General features: G+C 46.0%; 2 protein-coding genes across 3 annotated transcripts in view; one reads left to right on the forward strand and one right to left on the reverse strand.

The window, feature by feature from the left end:
• NEK6 (NIMA related kinase 6) overlaps positions 1-2,728 on the forward strand; it is a 44,420-nt gene extending 41,692 nt beyond the window's left edge. For both annotated transcript variants that reach the window (XM_036393700.2, XM_036393701.2), the window contains exon 10: positions 747-2,728. In XM_036393700.2, coding sequence (XP_036249593.1) covers positions 747-857 — 111 coding nt within the window. In that variant the 3' untranslated portion in view covers positions 858-2,728. The remainder of the gene's footprint in view (positions 1-746) is intronic.
• A 475-nt stretch (positions 2,729-3,203) lies between these two features.
• PSMB7 (proteasome 20S subunit beta 7) lies at positions 3,204-21,911 on the reverse strand. Its single transcript, XM_036393702.1, has 8 exons — positions 21,803-21,911; positions 21,580-21,673; positions 21,318-21,415; positions 20,868-21,008; positions 20,209-20,324; positions 14,578-14,636; positions 3,859-4,010; positions 3,204-3,384 (listed from the first exon to the last, which is right to left on the reverse strand). Exons 1-8 carry the CDS (start codon positions 21,862-21,864, stop codon positions 3,273-3,275), a joined length of 834 nt encoding a protein of 277 aa, XP_036249595.1. The 5' UTR covers positions 21,865-21,911; the 3' UTR covers positions 3,204-3,272.
• Between the last annotated feature and the right edge of the window lie 1,967 nt (positions 21,912-23,878).

The following is a 23,878-nucleotide window of genomic DNA, read 5'->3' on the forward strand; positions in this document are numbered from 1 at the left end:
GGCTGTTTTTCCTGGTGCCTCAGGGGTACCAGCAGCTTTCAGTGTCTGTATAATTAAAAGCTACAATCTTTCATGTGCACAATAAAGAGGGCTGGGAGGTGGGGAGACTCCAGCCCTTCTGCATTTTATTTATTAGACATAATCAATGACCAGTTTCTCTTCCTCATAAAGGTTTTTTAGGAAGCACCAGGGTCTCATAGCTGTGTCCAGTAGCTTAGGGTCCACAAGTGCTGGTCAGACTCTTCATGCTGGAAGGCTGGAGTTTAGTGCTGGGTGCTGGGGGTGGTGCAGGACGGGCAGCACAACTGCAGTTCCTGAGAACTCAGCTCAGGCTCCCCCTTTCCTCACTTCCCTTTCAGTGGCAGGTCCCTCCTCACCTCCCACATCTTGGAAGTGATCTCGGGTTTCCTTCCTTCCTTTCTCCTTGTTCTGCTTGTGCCACAGTGCCTCCCTCTGTCCCATGCTCTCCCCAGCCCTGGGAGCACAGGCTGCGTCCTCCTTTGGGATGTAAAATATTCTGGGATTGAGGAAGATTTAAGTCTTTAGTGAAGATTTGATAGAAAAGATTCTTCTTGGCTCTTTTGGAGGCGGGACACACAGACACGAGACAGACACATGCCTGGGTTCTGCCCAGCAGCACGTGCACAGTGGAGGTTCCCCTCTCGGGCAGGGGACTCGGGCAGACGCTCCCAGAGCCCTTGCAGGAGTCCCGAGGATTCACTCACGTCTGTTCTGCTGTCTTGCAGCTGCGGGAGCTGGTGAGCATGTGCATCTACCCCGACCCAGACCAGAGGCCTGACATCGGCTACGTGCACCAAATAGCCAAACAAATGCACGTGTGGACCTCGAGCACATGAGCCAGGGCCAGCACAGCTCAGTCTTACTTGAATTCTTTTTCTCAGCTGAAAGCGACTGGTGCCAGGTCACACAGGTGGGAGGTTGAGCACTCGCAGCAGAGGCTCCATCATTTGCAGGTTATTTGACAAGGACTCTTACAGGTGGTTGTGCTTTTAACGTGAAGATTCTGTGAGGTATTGCAAGTGATTCTTTTTATTTTTTATTTTTAAGGCAAATAATGTTACGGAGGTAGATCATTTAAGGGTCCTTTCTTAAAACTGTCGTGTGTAATCTAGGATAGCAGCTATTACCGAGGGCTCAGCGTTTGCCAGACCTTCTATCTTAACTGTAATGTGAAATATTGAAATAATTCCTTCAGTGAAATCACTTTATACTAATGTAAGGATTACCATAGATTTTGTGTAATTTGTATAACTGCTACTTTGCCTCTTCTGCAAATGGTTAATAGCAAATTCAGTTTTTACTTGGTATATTTTAAAGCAGCCATTTATGTTTTTATTAATTTCCTCCTCTTCAGACTTAGGAACTGGGAAGGGTTGGGGGGGTGGGAAATCCTTTTGTTTCATGATTTCTTAATTGAAAACGTAAAGAGTATTTTGATGATTCATTTCTCTGTCAGAGATGAGTTAAACATGAGCCTGGGGAAAAGATAAACACGCCAAGCAAACCCCTGCCAGCCTTGCTCCTGCTCCTTTCCCTCATTTTTCCCTTTTGGAATGGTTCTTCACCTCCAGGTTCCTGTTTAAAACCAGTGTTTCTCAAAGCCAACTCAGTTTTGGTGCAGAGACTTTTACATGTCCAATAGTACATCGGGTACTATCGGTGGAACTTCAGCAGTGTTTTAAACACTTGGAAAATTTAAAAAAAATAAATGAAACACTTTGTGTATGGAATTCTGCATAGGATCAGCCCCTTCTCTCAAACTGTGAAAGCTCATTACAGAATGTGAATGTTTATAAAATCTCAACGTGGTCTGAAGGAGTCATCGTCTTTAACGGCATGAAAATTGTCAACCAGCTAAATTCATTCATTGAATCAATGATTTGTTTCCTTACTGCCAATGGAAATAGTCACTGCCTTAGGAACAGCGTGGATTCACGTTCCAGTGTCTCCATTCCATGTGCCTGGCAGGAGCAGCAGGGCTGTGCTCCAGAGGAAACCCTTGAGCCTGTGCTGCTCCAGGGCCGCTGCCACGTGGGACAGGGGCTCGTGCCAATGTATTCATTTGTGTGAGACACTTCAAATGCAGCCTGTGCCTGGTTTGTTTTTTTTAAAGAAAGCTTACAATCTTTAACTTTTTTGAACTAAGATTAGGGTTAGGGGGTTACATACATATATATGCTTTTAGTGGATTTTTTTAACCTACTTTTCTTTACTTAAAGGAAAACTGTAGTGCCATCTTCAACTACTTCCTGTAAAATTTGGGAATATTTGTATAGGGTACCAAGAAAAGCCATTAATTGCTGTGAATATGGTTGGTATCATTAATGGAAGATGCCACTTACTGAGGCTTCTCAGCAGAAAGTTGAGGCTGCTGCTCTCGGGAGAGATGTGGGAAATTTAAATCAGCAGGAGAATGGTGTGGAGGCACCAAATTGCTCCCACCATTTCCATGCCCACCAGCTTGGTTATTTATACCAGCTCTTTTAGCACTTCCCCGAGTTCAGCCTGAACCTCTCTGGTTCCACTGCAGCTTTCCTTGGAGCCATGGCTTCCAGGGAAGCTCAGCTCAAGTATGAGAATCTGGAGAAGTCTGGTCATGTTCTTGCTACATGAAATTTCGTAGTGCTTATAAAGAAATGTATTTCAAAAGGTAATTTTTTGCAACTGTGCCTTTTTAGATAAATAAAAAAATTATTTCCAAAATAAACACCTTTGTTTAAAAAACAAAAAAGTCCAGTATTAAAGGTCCAAGTGGAGGTGAATAACAAGACAATCAGACTCAAAATGAGGCTGGATCTGCCCTGTATCTACAGCAAACAGGGAAGCAGTAACAGCACCATCCCCTGATGAGCAGTGATACCTGCAGTGAAGGAGGAGAGCAGCGTCTGCTGGAGGGGGCAAGGGCAGCCATTCAGAACCACCAATCTCTGTTTTCTTACATTCTATTAAATCAAAATGTATCAAATTCGACTTCTGCAGAGCAGTTTTACTCCTGCTGTTTTGTTCCTGGAGTGAGGTAACAAAGCAGCTCCTTGTCTGCCCCCAGTGCCAGGTGGTGCCTGGAGGGGAGCACAGCTCTCACCTGCTCATTCCCCTTGGGGTCACTCCCAGAGCCCTTCAGGGCTGCTCGAGCCTCACCTGCTCTAAAGGAGGAAGGGAGAAGCAGCAGCAACAGCACCAGGTACAGACACACAGACAGTGGGCAGAGCCTCTTTATTCTGCACCAGCTGCTCTCTGAGCACCCACCAGGCTCAGGATGTGTCCATGGTTTGCACGGTCTCATCCACCACCTCGAGCTCCAGGTGTGCCACATTCTCTGTGAGAACAGCAGTTGTTCCTTTTTCACACTTGTACCTACCAAACCTAGTAAAGAAATGGGGGAAAATTAGTCTGGAAGATGGTATAGAGGAAAACTTGCATTTAAACTTATAGAACTGATCAGCTTTAGACATTTCCTGTAAAAGTCCAAAGTAAAGAAGCTGTGCTTGCTGCAAAATCTATACTGATTGCAATAACTGACAGAGTCTCAGATAAACCAGCACTGCAGGAAACTGCTCCCAAAAACACTGCCACATAACTGGAAAGGTTGTTACTGAAATCAGTGGGCTCTCAAAGTGGGGAGGGACTTTGTGCTAAAAACCAAAGAACAAGCAATTTACTTATATTTTGCAACTCTAGAATGATTCCACCAATGTATTTGCCTCTGTTCAGCTGCTGCTACAGCTGCTCCTTTGCACTGTTTAGTTGAAAGTTCTACAGACAGGGAACACTGACAGAACTGGGCATTACTGGAAACAGGCAGAGCAGGGACCCCACAAGAGCTTCAGGCCCACTCACCTGTCCCCCTTCCTGTTGGCCACGTCGTAGGGCCGCAGGAAATCCAGCTTGCTCTTGCTGATGACGCAGATGTCGATGTTGCTGCCCGAGCCCAGGTCGTTGTAGATGCCGGCTGCGATGGCGTCCCGCACCAGCTGCTTGGCCTCCTCCTCCTGGGAAGGGAGAAGAGCTGTCACTGCCCAGTGCTGGCTCTTCCCAGGACTCTGCCTCCCCGTGCCTGTGGAGGCTGAGCTTGGAACAATAAACGATGCACCAAACCCTCCAATCACCAGTACTGCAGCCAAAATGCTGAGCTTGGTTACCTTTGTACCACTGAAGTGAAACAAAAGAGGAACTTTTGCTACAGTAATGGATCTAACCAAGACACAGTTACGAGTTAGAGGCAACCCGAGTGCAACAGTGCCCACGTTACACAACAGCAGTCAGGAGTATCTTTTACACAGAAACATTTCAAATTCATCAAAATATCCATTAGACTATTACACCAGATCCGTAAGATCACATTCCCCCCCTCAGCAGTACCACATGCCTGGTGCTGCTCTGGAGGCCTGGGGAGCACTGATGGCACTGGCAGCCTCTCCAGCAGCACTGGTTCCCTCTGCAGCTCCCAGCCAGGGCTGGGGCTATTCCAAACCAGCAAAGTGCCACACTCAGCTCAGGGCCATCAGGAACCATCTGACATGGCCTCAGCTCCTGCTGGAACCTTTCTTGATGTATCATTTTAAATTGTGTCAAAGGAAATGTTTTCACTGCCAGAGCTCCTCAGCCCAGCCCTGCACCCTTCCCATGGCACTGGCCTTGGAGAGCCCTGCCCAGCAAGGGGACATCCTGCACCCTCAGCTCCACTGAGCCTGTGCCCCTGTCACCTGCCAGAGGGTCAGAATGCAAGGAAAACATATAAATATGTATATGGACATATGCATACATCATATACATACACAAATCTTTTCAGTAGCCTAGAAAGTACAAACCACAGAATGTGGACCCCTTACTTTCTCTCAAAGGTGTGTTACTTACTTGAAAACTAGAGCTGCCTGTTTCAGCACACAAACAGTGAGGCTGGCACACATCCATGGACACAGAGGTGTGGACTCATCCCCAGGTTGTGCAGCAGTGGCTGCTCAGCTCACCCAGCAGATCCTGCTGGGATGCTGAGGCTCCCAGGCTCCCTCCTCACTGCTTTGCTGCTATTTCACACCTTGGAATAATCTTCTGTCAGCAGACACCAGGAACAAGAGATGGGGTCAATACTGAATTTGATAAATGCAGCATTTTCCAGTGTGCCTCATTCTCACAGCCTGTGTGTGCCAGGCCCCTGCCCCATGACAGCTGCAGGGCCAGGGGCTGCAGTGCCAGGGGCTGCAGGGCCAGGGGCTGCAGTGCCAGGAGCTGCAGGGCCAGGGGCTGCAGGGCCAGGGGCTGCAGTGCCAGGAGCTGCAGAGCCAGGGGCTGCAGGGCCAGGGGCTGCAGTGCCAGGAGCTGCAGTGCCAGGGGCTGCAGGGGCTGCAGGGCCAGGGGCTGCAGGGCCAGGGGCTGCAGGGCCAGGGGCTGCAGGGCCAGGGGCCTCAGCCCCGACTGCAGCTGCTCCAGCCCTGAGCGCGGCTCAAGGAGCCCAAAACCAGCTCAGCTGCTCCCTGCCTGCCCTGGGCCTGCCCTGCACTCCCTGCTGCCCCTCTGGACAGTGGGAATGGCAGCATTCCTGTGCCAACAGCCATGGCAGCAGGGCACAGACTCCACTGAACTACAGGAACAGCAGCAATTCTTACTTCACTCCCAGCTTCACAACTGTTACTCTTTATAAAAAATAATAAATTGAATTACGTTTCCTACCAAGCTGACTAGAACAATACAGCCATGCTGCAAAAATAATCCTTTCCAAAAAACCTTTCCGTCAGTGTTTTGGGCAATAAAATCCTGACAAGCAAGTAATTCTTCACTTAACTGATATAAGACTGTCAATAATTTGTTGCAGACAGAGGTTTTTAGTACTATAGTGAAAGTAAATAAACCAAAGAAGTATGTGTAGGTCTAAGAACTAAGTGGTAGCAAAAGCAGAGTAATTTTAAGCTATATGAGGGTTAGGTGTAAGAAAAGTAGCTTAGGAAAACTATAGCAGATGGGTGGAGTTTGTTCCACTCCTCCTTTTAATTGAATCCTTTTGAGTCAACACTGCAAACCTCATAGACTCCTCTAATTTAAATCTGATTTGCTTTAAAAATATATTCTATCACATTATCAAAATAGTTGAAAAATACCCAATAAAGTGCAGTTGGAAGAGCTGAGCTGTAACTGCACTGAGGCAGCCACTGCACAGAGAGCCCAGGCTGTAACCTCAGCTCCTTCACTGACACAGTGCAGCTCAGTCTGTGAACATGGAATAATTGTCATTAGAAAACCCTGCCTCAGTGCTGCTTCCTGCTACTCTTCTGACAGTTTACAAAGCTGAACAGAACAGCCACAAGAAAAAACCCCAAGTATTCCTTACAGTGATCCTGCACGGAGTTCAGCAAGGACTGCTACTTACAGTCACAAAATAAGGGGTTAGCAGGAAAGTGCTGACACAGTCTCAAGTACAGGGCCCTCAATGAGTCACTATAATAATTAATCTTAAAAAACCCTAAAAGTTCAGAGTATATAAAAGGAGCACTTCGTGCTTTATGGTCGCAAAGACCAAGCTAACTGGGAATATCCTCCTCTGGGGCCCCCAGCGCTCCTTAAATGAGATTACGGCCGAGTGATGAAGTGCACGGCGAGGCAGCGGTGACAAGCAGCACTTTATGGGGCGATCTGTCTGTCCCCATCCCAGAGCCCACAATGTGTCCCCTGGCTCCAATGTGCAGCTCCATTTACCCGCGCCTGACAAACGGCAGCGCTTGGCGGCGGCGCTGCAATGGTCAGCAGGGCTGAGCCGTGGGACAGCTTCATTACACTGACCACAGCATTGCAGGGACTGCCAAGGGCTGCCTGAGGAACAGGGCAGCAAGGGCTAAAATAAATAACTCAGCACGGAAGGCTCATCTGAAACGCTGTTTGATAAATTATTTATAACGCAGACAATTGTCTGCATTTAATATTGGCGCTACTGGTAGCATCTTTAAAAGATGATTTATGTGTTGTAATGCCATTAAGCTTTATATGGGCCCACTGCTGGCTATAAAGTCTGCTGAGATTTAGAGAATGAGTTTTAAACTGTCACTGCAACATCACAGCAGATAGAGGCTGTATTAAATCTTTACTTTAAACCTGTTATCTGGAGAGTTGCAGTTTGCAGACACTCAGAGCTGATGGATTGCCTCTCACAGCTGCTGTGCCATGAGTCCCAAACAGCACCAAGGAGCAACTTTTACACATTATTCTTCTATATGACTTGGATCAACTTTCTCTTCTCACTTGAGCAATTTCCAAATTTCAAGTGCTACTGAAGGAAAAAAGAGACTTTCCTACAGGAGATGAGGCTACTTCTACACTGTATTAATACTGTCTTCACTAATAACCTGTAAACAATTTTATCATTACGCTCCAGCAGCAAAGGAAGCAGCTGGAATGGCTTTGTGAACACTATTTCCTCACATTCTGTAACTTCACAAGCAAGTTAAACAGGAGATGTCTTTTCCAGATTTTAAAACTTTAGAAATTCCTGATTTTTTTTTCTCTTACCAAAATAAAATTAATCCCTTCTGCAGGTTACCAGATGCTGTTAGAGATGCAATACATTGTGCAGTTCCCCAAAGCAATTCTTAGAAAGTATTTGAAATGCAATGCACGATCAGTACAATATCAACATAAACAAGTATTTTTGTAAGAATAAACAAATGCAAATACTTACCAAAACAGTCTTTTACAATGAGATTTTTTCAAATACTATCATATAAAAAGTTGATACTACTTAAAATGAGAATCCCCAAGAGTTTTTGGGAAGAGAAGGGAAGAAAAAAAAATCAGAAGCTTCAGGAAGGACAATGGCAACAAAAAATAAATCGATAAAGGAGTGTTGGGAATTCGGGGGTAGAAAGCAATACCTCTTGAAGGACATAAGCACCTACAGGAGCATAATTAGAGTCTGGAAGAGAATCAGCAGCGTATGGGGAGTGAGGGGCTGGGGTGGAGATCAGTCTGTACCTGGAAGAGATGCTGAAGTCTGCTCTAAGTCCAAAGAGAACAAACCTGAGAGGCAAAGGACTTTCTGTTTCTTGTAAGGGAGGCTGGAAGGCTCCAGCAGCAAGAACAGATTTGGTATGGCTGTCAGGAAAGGGGCTGGCATATGTCCTTTAAACCGCTCAGGTTTAACAAGTCTCCCCCCCAAAAAGAGCATTTCCAGTGCTGCCTTAGAATAAGGAATGACCCAACTTGTCTCTTTTTAAAAATTTTAAAATTAGATCTATGTGTTTTATGTTTGGATTCACTGTGACTGAAGTGTCACTAAATGTTTATTTTTCTAACCATCTTCTGCTAAGAACTTTCAAATAAACAGCTCAGTAGTCCCTGGTAATTATTCTCAGAGATAACAGTTTTTTCCCATTCTGAGGAAGCTGCCTGTGAGCACAGGCTCATCCCCACCCCCTCTCTGATATCATACACCATCAGTATAATAAACCACGTTAATATTTCATACCAGGGTGAAATATGCTGGAGTATCAATTCAACATCTGCTGTCTTTAGGGTACTGGCGTCCCGCAGAGACACTTTCAATTTGTAATTGAGTTCTATACTGAATTAATCAGCAGTTTATCTTTTTTAGTAAAATAATGTCTTCCCCACTAACCTGGATTTACATTAACAATTTATGCCAAATTACCTGCCAAGACAAGAAACTTATATGATTGGAACTACTATTCAATAACATTAGTTGCTGTATGTCATTCCCTACACGGGGATTAGTACAATCCATATTTCCGATGGCACAGAATTAAATTACAAGCTCTTCTCACAACTATGGGATTTCTTCTAACACTATTCCTATTCTCTGAACTAAGAACGATTACAAAAACTCATTCAATCCATCACTTAGTAAAGTTCTTGGGATTTTAGGGAACTGATTCTCAAAATTGGAACTGGCTTAACAGCACCAGAGCTGTTAATGCTGCCAGGCTGCAGCTCCTCCTCTGGCCCCTCTGTGCTGCTCTGCAGTAACACACCGACCCTCAGCCACCCAGATATGCAAACCCTGCAAAAGACTACACTTAAAGTTATTTTATGTTACTGCATATAAAAAAATTAATATCAAGCAATAACACGTCTGGCTTAAAATAAAGCAAACTCTGCCCATCTGACCATTGCTTTACCTCTGACAAAAGGATGGAAGGGAATGAAGGTCAATGTTTTATTTGGAGAAGAAGCTTTGGGCCCTCTGGTAATATATCCTTCCTAACACACCAAAATGCTCCATAAAGGCCAGGCTGGCTCCCTCCTCCTCCTCCTCCCCTCTCCCTCACAGCAATTGCCCTCAGCCCCGCCGGCCTCGCCGCGGGAGCAGCGCTCAGGCTGCGTGCCATGTGAAATATCTGCCAGTACATTTTGCCTGTGTTCTGCAGTTATGGGAGATATACAAACTGGAACAATTTAAACTGGAACACCTGCTCCTGAGAAATGCATCAAAAATAATTACCTGTCCTTCCCCTACCCTGTGCAGTGAAATGATCCCTTAACACAGCGCTCTGCTTCTGGCCAGCTTGTCTACATTATTATGGACAAAGTTTAAGTGTTACTTTCATAAAGGTGAAGAAATTGTTGCTCTTTGACATGCAGCAAGGCCCAATTTACACAAAGGTAACATTTATTTCCCTTGATACAGTCTGCAATCAGCAAACTGGAAGGCAGCACTGCTGGGTATCTCTGGGATCTCAGACTGGTGCTGCCGGCAGTGTCCCAGCGACTTTAGCACACAAACCAGGCTTTCTCTCCTTCAGAAAGCACCCCACAAAACACCTCTGCTGCAATCCCAGCCATGCCAGAGCACACCTAGCTGGCATATTCCAAATCAGCCCAGACTTCCTGTTTAACACTAGTTCCACAAAGGAAATTGATCCACGGCACAGTTCTGTGAAAGATGATGAAAACAATACAAACTGTCCAACGTGTCAGGCAGAAACCAGGCTGCCACGGGATAATTGTGATCTAACCTAAGAATAAGAAACAGGTATGATAAGCCTTTATTTTCTGGCTGACTGTATGCACTAAGACCTGATATTTACCCATGGAAATCCCTGTCTCCAGGAGACACAAACACAGCTATGTCAGGAAAGCTGAAAACTGCAGTGCCACAAGCTCTGGCAGCAACGAGTGAAGATGCTGCCACTAACAGCCTCAGTTGCTGTCACTGGATAATGAAATACACAGGCACAGAAACACAAAGTCCTGATTTTTGCTCACCAAGTCAGATTTTGTCTCATGTCCCTCCCCCATTTACTTAATTCCGTGTTTGACACCAACGGGGGTTCAAGTATCTCAGGCAGGCTCTCCAGCCTAACTCCCATAGTCTGGCTTGATCTCCATTGTCTGCTGCCAGAGTGGAGCCCACAAACCTCCCAGCAAGTGGTGCCCGTCCTGCAGAGTCATTAAGGCAGCAGTGTCAGCTGGGGATCAGCGCGGCTGCCACACCTGAGCCCAGAGCTGATCACCATGGCTAATGAAGCGGGCTCATCTGCAGCCTGTCACTGCTCCCACCCTGTCACACCGCACCAGGGCCGCGGAGACAACCACTGCTGCAGATTAGAGACTCGTGACAGGTCCCAAAAATAGCTCAGCATTGTTGTCACTAGTTAATAAACAAAAATAATTCTCCCATATTGAGGGACAGTAGGAAATGTGAGCACAGGAACATTTGAAGGATCTATGTGTCAGCTGCTTAAAAATGGAAGAAAGTTACATGTTTTCATATTTTGTAGTGTGCCTGATGCATTTTTTTTACTGGAATTAGAGATGCACAGCAAAAGCTGCATTAGGCTACTTTGCATTTCGATACTGCAAAGATCCCAGAGCACATGGAGCATCCTGAGGAAAGCTCTCTGCTCCTCACCTACTTCACTTATGGCTTAGGGGCGACTCAGAAGTGTCTCAAAAGCCACTCCACCCAAACCTGCCTGCCAAACTGCTCACCAGCCCCTGCAGGTCCCACCCAAGCAGGTGAGCCAAAGCCCCCACTGCAGAGTGGTCACTGAGGCACACCAGGAGACAGCCAGCTGCAGGTTTTGGGACAGCACAGCTGCTGCTGCAGCACCGAGAGGTCTGTGCTCCATGTGGAACACAGAACAGTCCTCTCTTACTCATCTTTCTTACCCTCCAGGGTATTTTTGTTTTTATTCAGCACCACTTGATTTCCTGCCACACTTAAGAAATGGTTGAAATGACTGGAAGTATAATCTCACACCTTTGTGGTGATCTATCCTAGAAATAATTAAGTATCTGCCAGACTGTCTCTTATCTCCTGTCTTCCACCTGTTCTGCTCCTAACTTGCTACTCCCAGATTTACTTTCTTTTCTTTGCAAAAGTTCTGTTTTCTGAGGTTTCTGATTCTCTTCCTTTTGCACCCTCTTTTTATTAAACCTGGTTGTTTTGATGAAATACAGAAAAGAAATGAAGTTACAAGCAGCCTTTCCTTGCTTAAACAAGAAGTCTACAACGTAGCCCCACTGAGCATCAAGTAATTCTACAGACAAAATGCTTCTACTTTCAAACACCAGAAATCAAATACCAGAAGAAAATATATCCCTCTCCCCATCTCCTGAGGAATTCCACCACCACAGGATACATAAATGCAGAATTCCAGCATTTAATACTGTAGACTTTTTTCCCCAGCTCACAATGCTTTCCATATCCACTGACTCAAAGTATTTCTTCACTATTGTTTAACACCAGAAGGCACAAGTGCATTTACAAAATGACTGTAAGGTTTAAAACCAGTGGCGGCTCTATTGGAAGAAAAATTGGCTCCAATGAAAGATCTAAGCTGGAAACGCTCCATTAGATGTGCTGTTCTTCCACGTACGTTTTTTAAAGCAGATCTATAGCTGCCCACATGACAGATTAATATTGTTCCACAGTAGTTAGGTGCTTGGCATTACATTTTTGAAGCATCTAGAGGCCTTCAGGGCTGAAAGTGCTCCCATCCTCAGCGATCTATAATGGTTCCTCTAGAGGCCAGCACTCCTTCCCCACAAACACACCCTGCCTCCATAAATCAGGCTCACGAGGGGCACTCGGGGGCGTTGCCATCCATCTCCAGAGCTGCCCTGAAGGACGGGGGTAAAGATCCTCTCCCAGCACTGCAGCCAGGGAAGGACCATCACAGCTGGCACTGATAACGCATGTGCTACTTAAATCTGAAGACACACTAAGTCTATGGAAAAAATACATCCTGCTGGTGTTAGCATGCCTCAGGCACTGGGAGAAGCTTCAGCAACTCATCTTCAAAAGACAGGGAGCCAGGGCTCTAGAAACCTGCAAAAATTGGCTAAGCCTGCAGTCTTTTTTTATTTTATTATTTTTTTATTTTTTTTTAGTTGAGCATCTTCAAAGTCTACAATTCTAACTGTAGGGCACAGCAGCTGCCACTGCAGATTTGATCCTCTCAGCTTTTGGCAGCTCTCAACTTGAAATTCTAGCAAAAGAATTTTTCAAGTTGCTATTATTGCCTGTCATGGATTTATAAATATTGTGCACTATCTGCTGTGGCACGGCTCTCCTGGGACACCAGTGCATGCCAAAAGCATAACAGAATGAAAAACAGTTCCTATTCTTCAAATAAATGCTAATTTTTTTTAACTGTGCTCACACGATGTGTTTGGTGATCAGCTTCAATAGTACAGAATATATATCAGAGGCAAAAAAGCTGATTGTCTTTTCCAGTAGTATTCAGCTGCTACTTTCATTAAGCTTGTTTAATTACATTCCAGATGCTAATTTGCAAGTTGATACCAGAGGGTGCAGGACAGTTTGCCTTTGAATCATTTTTCTGTGATGTGATGGTCTTGAAGCACACCACTACCCTCCAGTAGCCCTAGCAAGCTATTCTGACAATTAGTGCAAAAGAAAGGAGCATTGATCTTGACAGAAAAATAATAATTTTCTACCAATTTTATTAAATGAGTCTCCAGCAATTTTATCTTCATTGCCATTTTGTAGCCAGTTTTATGTAAAATATACATAGCATATTTCAGATTTAATTTGGATTCATTTCAATTGAAATATTTGTTATTTTATTAATTAATTGAAAAAAAAATCCCACATCTGACTTGGAATGTAAATACAAACTCACAGCCATAACAGAATATGAGGAAGTGTTTAAGAGTACCATTGAACTTTAGCACATGAAACTTTGCTGGCTCGGTTAATACAATTCCTGAACTGTTACTAGATAACAGATTATCCAGGAAAACCAAAGGAAGGGTTAAGGTGCATGCAAGTCTCAAAGATCTAAATATCTATTTCAACAAATTGGTAGGCTGCATTTCTCCATGCCTGTTATAAGTGACTATCTGCTGCCACTTATGGTAGTGTGTGAAGACAGTTTAATGAGGGTGACCTTTCGAAATAGGAAAATTTAGAGATTTACCAGTTTTTGGTGCCTTTTTTGGTTGCTCTAACACAAGAAATGACTTAAAATCTAAGCTTGAAAGCTAGCTGGAGAATAAATGAAAACTTTAGTCCCACAGCCCAGCTCTTTGCTGTTTGTTGTTGGAAAGAGGAGCGTAGTGCTGGAGCTGCTGCTCCCAGGGATTGCATCCGTGGTTGCAGTGGATGGCACACGTGCCAAGTGCAGTCACGCAGGAGGCTGCACAAGGGAGCGCTCACTCCTGCAGCAGCGCGAGGGGAGAGGGAAAAACAGAGTCTTCCTCTCTCTCTTGTGGCTCTATCAGCCATCTGGTGTGAGGATCCTTCCCAGAGACACTTGGGAGCCTATTAAACATAGTCCAGTATTCCTGATAACAACTGTAAATATACTTGAGGCCACAAGTCCAGCATCTTCAGATGCTGCCCAAATCACAGCCATCCTGATCCCACTGTGTGTCCCTAACTTTGCACACCTACAACTCTTGCTTAGGTACTGGCAGGAGAGGGGCCAGGGATAACTGGAAAACTGCTTTTTACTCATGCTGAGGCAATTAACTAATGGCAAACTTCTCAAAACAAGGTGGGGCACTTGACTGCTTTTTACAAAATCTGCTGGAATTGCACACTGTGATTTGTCAGGAGATGTACCACGGTACAGGAGATCATCTCACATTTTAAACTTCATTTACCAGCTTTGTAGAAAAGAACTGTGGATTTACAGGACCATCACCTGAAACCACAGTGCACTTCAGGAGGAGGAAATCACCCACAGCAGCTGCATTACAAAAATGAGGAGCATCTGAAGACTTTTAGATGCATTCTCTTCTCAAGACTGAGAGAGAAGGACAGAGGGACAGAAAAACAAAAATATTGACTGTGCAAGGGCTGGTAAATTGCTGAAGTAAACTACAACCAGTAAGCTGTATGTTTTTAAAGCCTTCACCTACATTCAAATTGCACATTTTCCCATACATATATACAGCTTCTTGCAAATTTATTGATTTTCCCCATCAATTTTTACAGCTTTGCAGAAAGCTGACATTAGAACATTTTAAGTGCAGCAACACTAGAGCATATTTACCTTTTTTAGAGTTTCGAACCTCCTAAATTCTTATGATGATGAGGATTGCTGAGAGAAGAAAGGCTGAGGTTTAAAAGCCAGGACTCACCTCCATGTCGGGTTTGTATTTATCTTCAAACACTGCCATGGCCGCGAACGATCCAGAACCTGTGGTGACAACACCAGGACAGCCCTTCAGCCAGTGCATTTAGGTATGGCCATTTTTTAGAGAAAAATACAGTCATTTCATCAGCACAAACCAAACCAAGCCCACCACAGCTTCCTCTGCACTGTACAGCGTCTACACTAAGTGAGAACCCGATTTAATCCTGGGGGTACAGCTTTGGGCACAGGCCCATCCTGACAGCCTTTCCTCCTTGCCATCTTGAACACAAGGCACAAAAATGGGGTTAGAAACAGAGAGTTAGGGGAATGCCACAGTCTGCAGTCACTGCTCCTCCATCCCTCCCGCCCCACGTCCGTGCCTGCCCCTCTTTGAGGGGTGCTGGGGAGAGGAGATGGCTCCAAGGCTGGATGAGCAGCCCAGCAGTGGGACAGGGCAGGGGCTGCTGCCGCCAGCAGATTTCCCTGCAGTTAAACAGTGAATTGTGCTCCTGCTCTGTGCCATTATTCTTACAATAATGAGCAATAACAGCTGAACAAAGTGCCAGAGACAAAGCCACAAGTTTAACGTTCCTCTCCAGAAAGGACCAAGTACAAGTGCAGTGATGGAACAGGAGCCATCTCTGCCCAAAGCACTGTGACTGCAGGCTTATAAATGTTCTTTTTGTCACATTTGTACACAAAAAGCAGGATGGCACTATTTGAAACTGTAAACTTGCTTTGTTCAGAAAGAGTGAGCCTTCAGGAAGATTTTCTTGTCTGTCGGTGGCCCTACCCATATTTCAGAGAGCACTACTTTTGGGGAGTGAATAAAGTTAGCTGCAATTTTTTACTCCAATTAGAAGATTTTTTGGCATTTATTACTTTTTAACTTGTTTTGCATAGTGCTATCTGTTTAGCTGGGTCACAGAGAAAGCCATATTTCCTATTTAAAATGATTTGTGTATATCGCTTGACCACCTCAATGGTTTAGTGAAAGCAAAAGGCAGCGATTAAACAGTTTCAAATGAGGTGTCCTGCTGATTTTATCAAGTCTGCTGAATGTATAATGAAAAAGGAGAAGCTGACAGTGACACTGTTGAGAAAATACAGACTACCTTAGCTGAACCATTTAAGGAGGTCCAATTATAGATCAAATTTAAAGGGTTGAAACAGCAGATTTACAGACACAAATCAATGAACATGGTAATCCTGATGAATATGACAGATATTCCTGTTACAGAATATTGCTGTGGTCGAGGATCATTACCTTTACAGTACCAAATACATCACATCTAAAAGCAGTAGGACACTCTAAGTATGCACTTGTATTGCTGGCAATGACTATTCATTTACACCTTGGAGCAATACACAACCCCATTTTTTAAATGCTGAAACTGAGAATAAAGACGATTTTAAAGCAACTAATAGGAAAGCTGAACTGCTGATGCAAACAGCTGATATCACAGAACAAATCACAAATAAAAGGAGTTTTACTGACCCTTCAAACAAGGTCAAAATAAAGCACGTGCCAAAACAAATAAAGGAACCTGAACAATAAAATAATAATTCTTCTGGAATTATATAGGAATATTTCTAATGAGAGGGGGAAAAAAATCTGGGCTATGGTCTCAAACCAAGCCCACATTCGTGCTATTCCCAAATGAAGGCCGACCATGAGCTGAGTGGGAAGCCTCAAAGCTGGAAAACAGCCCTGTTCCTGGGGAAAGGTTCACAAAATCAGATTACAAAGACCAGAAAAAGTGCAAAAAAAAAAAAGAAAGCTCAAAATGTAATATCTGACCAAAATTACTACATTAGCTATTTAGTTGGGGAAAAGTGATCTTAATTTCTTAAAACTTCTAGTGACAAATAAAAGATTATTGATAACACAATTGCATACATGGCTCATGCTGAATTCCTCCAGCTCCTTTAAAAAAGAAGTTCCCAAAAGAACTATGGGCAGGAAATCAGTAACTTAAAGACAAAAAACAGAAAAAAGCAGGGAGAATTTTATGTTACAGTGCATGAAATCCTTTATACATAAAGAATTACACTTAATTATTTATCTCACTATGTTACCGAGACACAAATAAATGCTAAATCTACTATCAACCTTAAATAAATAAATCCAGACAGTCCTAAAATGTAAATTTTCAAAGAGTTGTTTAAAGTCTTAACTTAATTAAACCTACATGTAGACATTTACATCAGAAACCCAAGATCCTAAGGAGGTTCTAGCAGAACAGGAAGCTGGAACAGCTGAATAGACTGGCTTCATTTTTTCTCTAGTGCTTATAAATCCTAAACAAGCCTACGTTTAAAATTTCCCTTAGCAAAAGCCTCCCAGCCCAGCCAAGCATCCCTGTCCCTGTCCCACCCCACTGGCCTTCCAAACAGCCCCACAATGTTCCAGCCCCTCCAGCTGCCTCCTGAAAGCTGCATTGTGACAGGAGAGTGGGCAATAAAACTGGCAACTTAAGTAAACATTGCAAGCACGGTTTTCTTATTGCAGCTCCTATAAAAACACAGAAAACTTGGATATTAAGGGTCTATGGAGAACTTGTTTGTGTGTGGGGAAACAGCTGCTCTCTTGTCCGTGCACTCAGTGCCCACCAATAATTCATTTTTAACAAGCATGCTTTGCCTTTATGCAGAAACAAGCTTCACAATTCCCAAACATAAAGTCTGGAGAAGGACAAAATCCAAACACAGCAAAACACCATCCATTAACTTGGGATGGATTCCCCACCTCATACACACAGTAACTGATTTGAGCCACTACCAGTTCAGATTCAGCAGCAGTTCAAGCTCAAATCCATTAAAACCTCCAGGAAAGCCATCTGATAATGTGTCATAAGGATAATTAGCAAAGTCATAATTTATTTGTATTATATAGCACTCAGGAAAAAATCCATTCAGATCTTTAAAACCCATCTATCTGCTAAGAATGCTTACACTTAACATCAAGTAAAAAATGCCATCTCAATTCCAAAGAATTTACTTTGCATATATTTTCAGTAAGCTACTTCAGAACCAAATATTCAGGAAGCATTAATCTAATATCTACATAAATAAAAATATTGACTGCAAACAAATTCTACAGAACTACAGAAGCTGAACTACTCTGAGGCAAATGCTTTTCAGTATGAACCAGGGAAGTTATGAAATGATAAGAGAATTTACTGTTCTCTTCTTTAAGTAACACTGGTCATTTCCTGATTTTTCCCAACCAAGGTGTTAAATTTTCTGTATGCAACTTTAATAAACTGACTAAAAATACCATCTGGTCTTCACTCGAGAGTTGTGCCACTTCAGTATTGATTTTAAGTGAAAGATAATTATTGATACATAGCAAAAAAAATTTTCACTGTGAATTAAAACTGCAGGAGCTTTTCTAAAGCAGATGCCCTGGATCTTTTCAGCAGAGCCTTCACTGAAGACAAGTTCTCATTGCCAGGTACAGTCCATCTCTCACCCAAGGACCTGTTTGCTGCCACACCAGAGGATGTGCAGAGCTAGGAGAGCAACATTTAGCACTTGCTCATCCATCACTGCCAAGGCTCTGTGACAGGGCATTTATTCACACGCACTGATTGTTATTCAATTTGCTGCTCATCCCAGGTAAGAATTCCGTGATCTCGGCAGCCCCTTGGACTGGGATCATTTTTCAGCGTGGCTCCTGGCTGGGGGCTGGCTCCCAGCAGTGGGAGTTCTTGCTCTGCAGCACGACACTGCCACTGCAATGAAGAGCTGATTTATGAATATGAAGCACCACTGGCACCAGGGGAGCAGCTCCAGCCACCAGAGACTCCTGAGCACTCTGCCTGCTTCCGAAAGCTCAACTACACACTTCAAGGGCTTTAATTTTATGCATGCATTTCATTATAAGCCTTGGCCAGAAGCTTTCCTAGACAAGCCAAGCAATCAGACAATCTTGCATCGTTTGCTGAAATCCAATTTTGTCCTTTGTCAGCATAAACAGTTTAATTTGATGTTCTCACTCCTGAGTAAGCACTGTGTACCCTTTAAATCTCTCCTGCAAGGTGGGACATCACTATCCATCCAGACAGACCAGCACACCAAAATAAAACTCAACTTCTCAATCACCGTTCCTATTTAATTTCCAGAAGTTAATTGGCCAAACACACCTCCCCGATTTAATAAACCGCCTTTCGAACATTTGGGATAAAATACCCCAAAAAACAATAGATTAGTCTAAGTAAGACTGAAATACATTTCCAACTGTTATCTTAAATTTGACTTGTCATAGTTTTTGGGCTGGCTCGATTCTATCTTTCACCTATATGCATTACCTAATTTTTTACTAAAACAGATGCTGGTCACTGGAGGAAGTGTCAGTGCACCAGGGGTGGGAAGGTGAAGGACCCTGATGCTGAGAAGGGCTTTGTCTGACAGCGTGGCCAAAAAGAATGTGGGCACCGCAGACACCTGGTACTGCCCGCAGCAAAACGAAGTTTAAGCTACACGAAACTTAATCCTCTGATATTCTACTGCCCCCTCGTTTGAATTTAAGTGTGCTACCGTGCTATTTTTGTGGAGAGAAAGAGGAGCTGCCAGCATTTCCCGACAGGCAGGAAAACTGAGGCAGGAAAGCCAGCATGTGCGGAGAGCAGAGCGGCCCCACAGCCCCGTTCGGGCCGGTTCCGCGGTTCCGCGGCCCCACGGCCCCGTTCGGGCCGGTTCCATGGCCCCGTTCGGGCCGGTTCCGCGGCCCCACGGCCCCGTTCGGGCCGGTTCCATGGCCCCGTTCGGGCCGGTTCCGCGGCCCCACGGCCCCGTTCGGGCCGGTTCCATGGCCCCGTTCGGGCCGGTTCCGCGGCCCCACGGCCCCGTTCGGGCCGGTTCCATGGCCCCGTTCGGGCCGGTTCCATGGCCCCACAGCCCCGTTCGGGCCGGTTCCATGGCCCCGTTCGGGCCGGTTCCATGGCCCCGTTCGGGCCGGTTCCGCGGCCCCACAGCCCTCACAGCCCCCGATGACGTCACGCGCCCTGCCCGCCGTGCCCGGCCCGCCGGCGCCACCCAGCGGCCGCCGCAGCGCCCGGCCCGCGCGGCGCCGCTAATTGCGGGCGTTCATCAGGCCGGCCTCGCTACACCGCTACCCGCGGAAACTGGAACCTCCGCCGCCTCCCGAGCAGCTGTTCCAGCCAAAGATGCCAGCCAGAAACAGAGAATATTAATGACAATCCATAAATGTGTATTTTCCCACCACAGAAGCAGCTCAAAAGCTGCACCAGGCACAGGCTGATTTGCTAATCTGACACACTTTGTTTTCAGATTAGCTGATATATTTATTTGAACTTTCTCTTACACTCTCGTGGCTCTACCAAACACAAGCTTCCTTTTAAAATAACCCAAGTCTTCCAAACAATACACAAGTTCCCCAAGTGAAATCACACAGAGCAATGTTCCCAATATCAGTTTCCTGGCAGCTGAGTTTTATCCCAGCCCATGTTTGTGAGGAAACAGAACAGTGCACCTGCCTTATAAACCCAGGTACAACTTTATCTTTGTGGTCTGATGCCCACGAGCTCTCAGCCCACAAGGAGCTCTAACTAAAACCCCTGTAGGTAGCAATGTGAGGCATTCCCTGCCCTGGCCCCGGAGCAGCACTCACCCATGGTGACGTAGGGCAGCTTGTCGGTGGATCCGTGGGGGTGGATGCTGTACAGGTGGGGGCCCGTCACGTCCACGCCCCCCAGCACCAGCGAGGCCCCGATGTAGCCCTGGTACCTGGGAGCAATGTTTGTCTGTGAGTCTGAGGCTCAGGGCTCAGCTGGGGCTGTTCAACACCATACAGGGCTTGGGAACTGCTCCCCAACTAGCAGGTACAGCTCTGCACTGAACAGGCTGCTTTCACCAGCTGGCAGCAGTAAAGTGAGAAATGTACTAAAATATGGCTTATTTCAGTGTCCAGCAGACCTTCTGAGGCAGTGATTCTATTGCAAATCACTCCCAGCTTTATAAGCTTGCACATTACTCTGTTACTGGTCCAGCCTTCTCACCACAAGGATACACAGCAGTTTTCACGGGTGGGATTATGTTTTAAACTAATACCCTTCTATTTCTGTTGTGTGATCACTACATAATTCTGTAAAACACCACAGACTCCATTTCTCTTCCATCTCAGTTAAGAAGCTCATGAAACAAAGAGCAATTATGAAATCTTTCCTGAAGTCTTGTTATGAAGGTCAAGCAGGCTGAGACAGGACACTCCTTAAGCATTATCTGGTGGTCTTACCAGCAGGGGTAATAAACAAGAAACCCCTCAGTTACCTGAAGAGCATCTGCTTGAGCATTCTGTTGGCAGTGACCACTCGAGGGAGCCGACCCGTGGACAGGGCGTGGAGCTCCAGGTTGGAGGAGATCAGCTGAGTGGTCATCTCGGTGTCTGCAGCTGTGCCCGCACCGCAGCAGCTGAGGAACGTGATCAGCAAGTGAGGAAAAGGAGACAGAAACCTCCGTGCTTCAGGCGACAAGCAGAAACTTTCTCATTGTAAAATTGAGAGAATTAAGTTCTCGCACAGAGAGTGTGAAACAAGAGAGCCTGCTTAAGTGTAAATGGAATACCATGAACCCCCAAGCCTTGCTAATAAAATATAATTTTGAAAGAAAGCTTAATATTTGCTCTTAGTAAAGAACACTGCTAAAAGCCCCGGTACCAACAATTCGCAATACCATACCAAATAAACAATTTACTACCCAACAAAGCACTGTAACACTTACTAGATATTAGGGGAAATGAAGTGTATTTTGGAACAGTTCTTGTCAGCAACAACCATCCCCTCAGTCGCTCTCGTATCCGCTCCGAGGACGACGCCATCCTGCAGGAAGGGAGAATTATTCCCAAGGCCGCGACCTCCTCCGGGGGCAGCTCGGGGGCCGGGCCGGGGCCAGGATGGGCCGGGCCGGGCACACACCGGGGCTGACTCAGCAGCGCGGAGCCTCCGCCGCGGGCCCGGCCCGGCCTCGCCGCCACCCGCCTCACCTTGAAGATGACGCCGGCGATGGTGGTGCCGGTCTTGCGCGGCGCAGGCACCCGCAGCCCCTTCTGGGTGAGCTCGGCCTCCAGCAGCGAGTTCCTGCAACACAGCGGGCCGGTGGGGCCGGGCGGAACGGTGCCGCCTCTGCCGCCCGGCCCGGCCCCACGGCCCCCGCACTCCCCCGGCCCCGCGCAGCTACCCCCGGCCCCGTCCCGCTCCCGGCCTCACCGAGCGCAGTTGTCGAAGCTGAAGCCGCCGGCGGGCGCGCGCAGCACGGACACGGCCGCCATGTTCCGCCGGGCACGGGGGGGGGGGGCCGCGAGCGCTTCCGGGGCAGCGAAATGGCGGCGGGGCCGCGCGCTGAGGGGCGGGGTCTGGCGGGGCCGCGCGCTGAGGGGCGGGGCCTGGCGGGGCGGGGCCTGGCGGGGCGGGGCCTGACAGGGCGGGGCCTGACAGAACGGGGAGGGGCGGCCGCAGGGGGGCGCTGCGGGGCCCGGCCCGAGCGTTGGGTTCCGCCCGTACAAATTGCGTGAAACGGAGCCGAAACCGACCCAAAACCGACCCCAAACCGACGTGCTGGCAATGGTTCAGTGGCAAAAAAACCCCCAAAACCAAAAACCAAAAACCCAAACAAAACCAAAAAAAAATCACCAAACAAAACAAAACAAAACAAAAAAACAAACAAAAAACCATTTTCAAAGTTGCAGGAGTTCTGCTGTATGTCACTAAAATTAATTTAGTGCTTTCTGAGTAAACTACATCCAGCCTCCAGTTTAACTTTTCCTCCAGTGTCCTGAACCATTAAAGGAATGCTCAAATGTATCCACGGAGAGCAGAACTTCTGGAACATCTGCAGAAAGGATGTGCAAAAAGCAAGGCAGAGAGTGAGATTTTTCCAAAGTTCACGCACAGTTGCTTTCCAGATATTATAAGTGCCTGAAATTAAAAACCTCATTAATTAAAAAAATAAAGTGCCATTCGTTCCAAACATTAAATATTAATTACTTGACACCCTTTCTCTTGCAGGAAAATGAACCCAGGGTCCCCTGTGTCAAACCAGATCTGCATGTCTGCACTGTCCCTCCTAATTATTGAAAAATTATTGTTCTCCATCAGGGTGTTCTCCAGATGAACAACAAAAATGGGATGGGTGGGCAAAGCTATTGGACAATGTCTACTTTTTCCTCCAATGCTCAAAAAAACTTGCCAATGGGAGAGAACAAAAACGGGAAGAAATCCAAACCCCAGCCTCTCTCTTGGTTGTGACAATCTTGCAGAAAAAAGCCACCAGACCAGGCAAGACCATCCTTGAAGTAAACACCCAGAGAACCTGTGCTCTGCACGCTCTTCTCCCCTTCTTTCAGCCCTTGGGTAACTGAAATCCCAAGTTCTTGCGCACCAGTAAAGCTGGGAAACTGTCTGAGAGACAGAATATCCTGCTGCCAGATGCTCTTTTTTCATTCTAACACAGTTGTTTTTCTCTTCACTTGATAAAGTTAAAATAAACAGTCTCTGGGGTGAATTACAGGCATCAAAATTGGATTGGCATGTAAACTGTGGAGCAGTTGGTGGTGGGGAGTCTGGGGAAAAGGAAACAGCAGGTTTTAGCTAGAGGGGACAACAGCTTTATTTCCCTTTTGGTCCTTGACAACTAAGCAGATGTCCCACAATTATTGTTTTACCTTCCAGAAACAGAGTGCCTTCTCCCATCCTCCAGGTCCACAGGACTGGCCCTTTGCAGATGTGCAGGTGCCTCTCCTCCCTGCTCCAGAGCCACCCTGGTGCACCACCAGCTCCATCTACTGCTGGGAAACGCCTGGCTGGGAGTCACACACAGCCTCGTCTCTCCCTCAGCTGCCTGGGACGCCCATTTCCAGTGCCATTAATGGAGACACAGCTGATGGTGTAAAGGATAAAATCTTCTCTGATCGTCTGCCATGGGCTTTCCCACACCTGTTATATTTAATATAGCAATACTTTGGCAATGTAGCAATTCTGGGCTGGTGTGCACTGCAGACACCAGTGTCTGTTGATGTCCTCGAGAGCCCTTTGGTGGCCCTGAGCCCTGGTAGCAGTTCTGGGTGACAGAAGGTGTCCCTGGACACCCCCTCTGTGCAGAGCTGGAGGATGCTGCTGTTCTGATGAGCTGGGGAAGTCCAAAAGAAGAATTAACACTGGGAAGGAGAGTGACAGGTTCAATTTTTAATACTCTGGTCCCATCTCTAAAGAAGTGCTGGTTGTACATCTGGGAACACTCAGAGGGCTGCACACCTCAGAGCTCACCTCAACTTGCTACAATGAACT

Source organism: Molothrus ater, chromosome 20, assembly GCF_012460135.2.
Source record: "Molothrus ater isolate BHLD 08-10-18 breed brown headed cowbird chromosome 20, BPBGC_Mater_1.1, whole genome shotgun sequence".
Classification (NCBI taxonomy): domain Eukaryota; kingdom Metazoa; phylum Chordata; class Aves; order Passeriformes; family Icteridae; genus Molothrus; species Molothrus ater.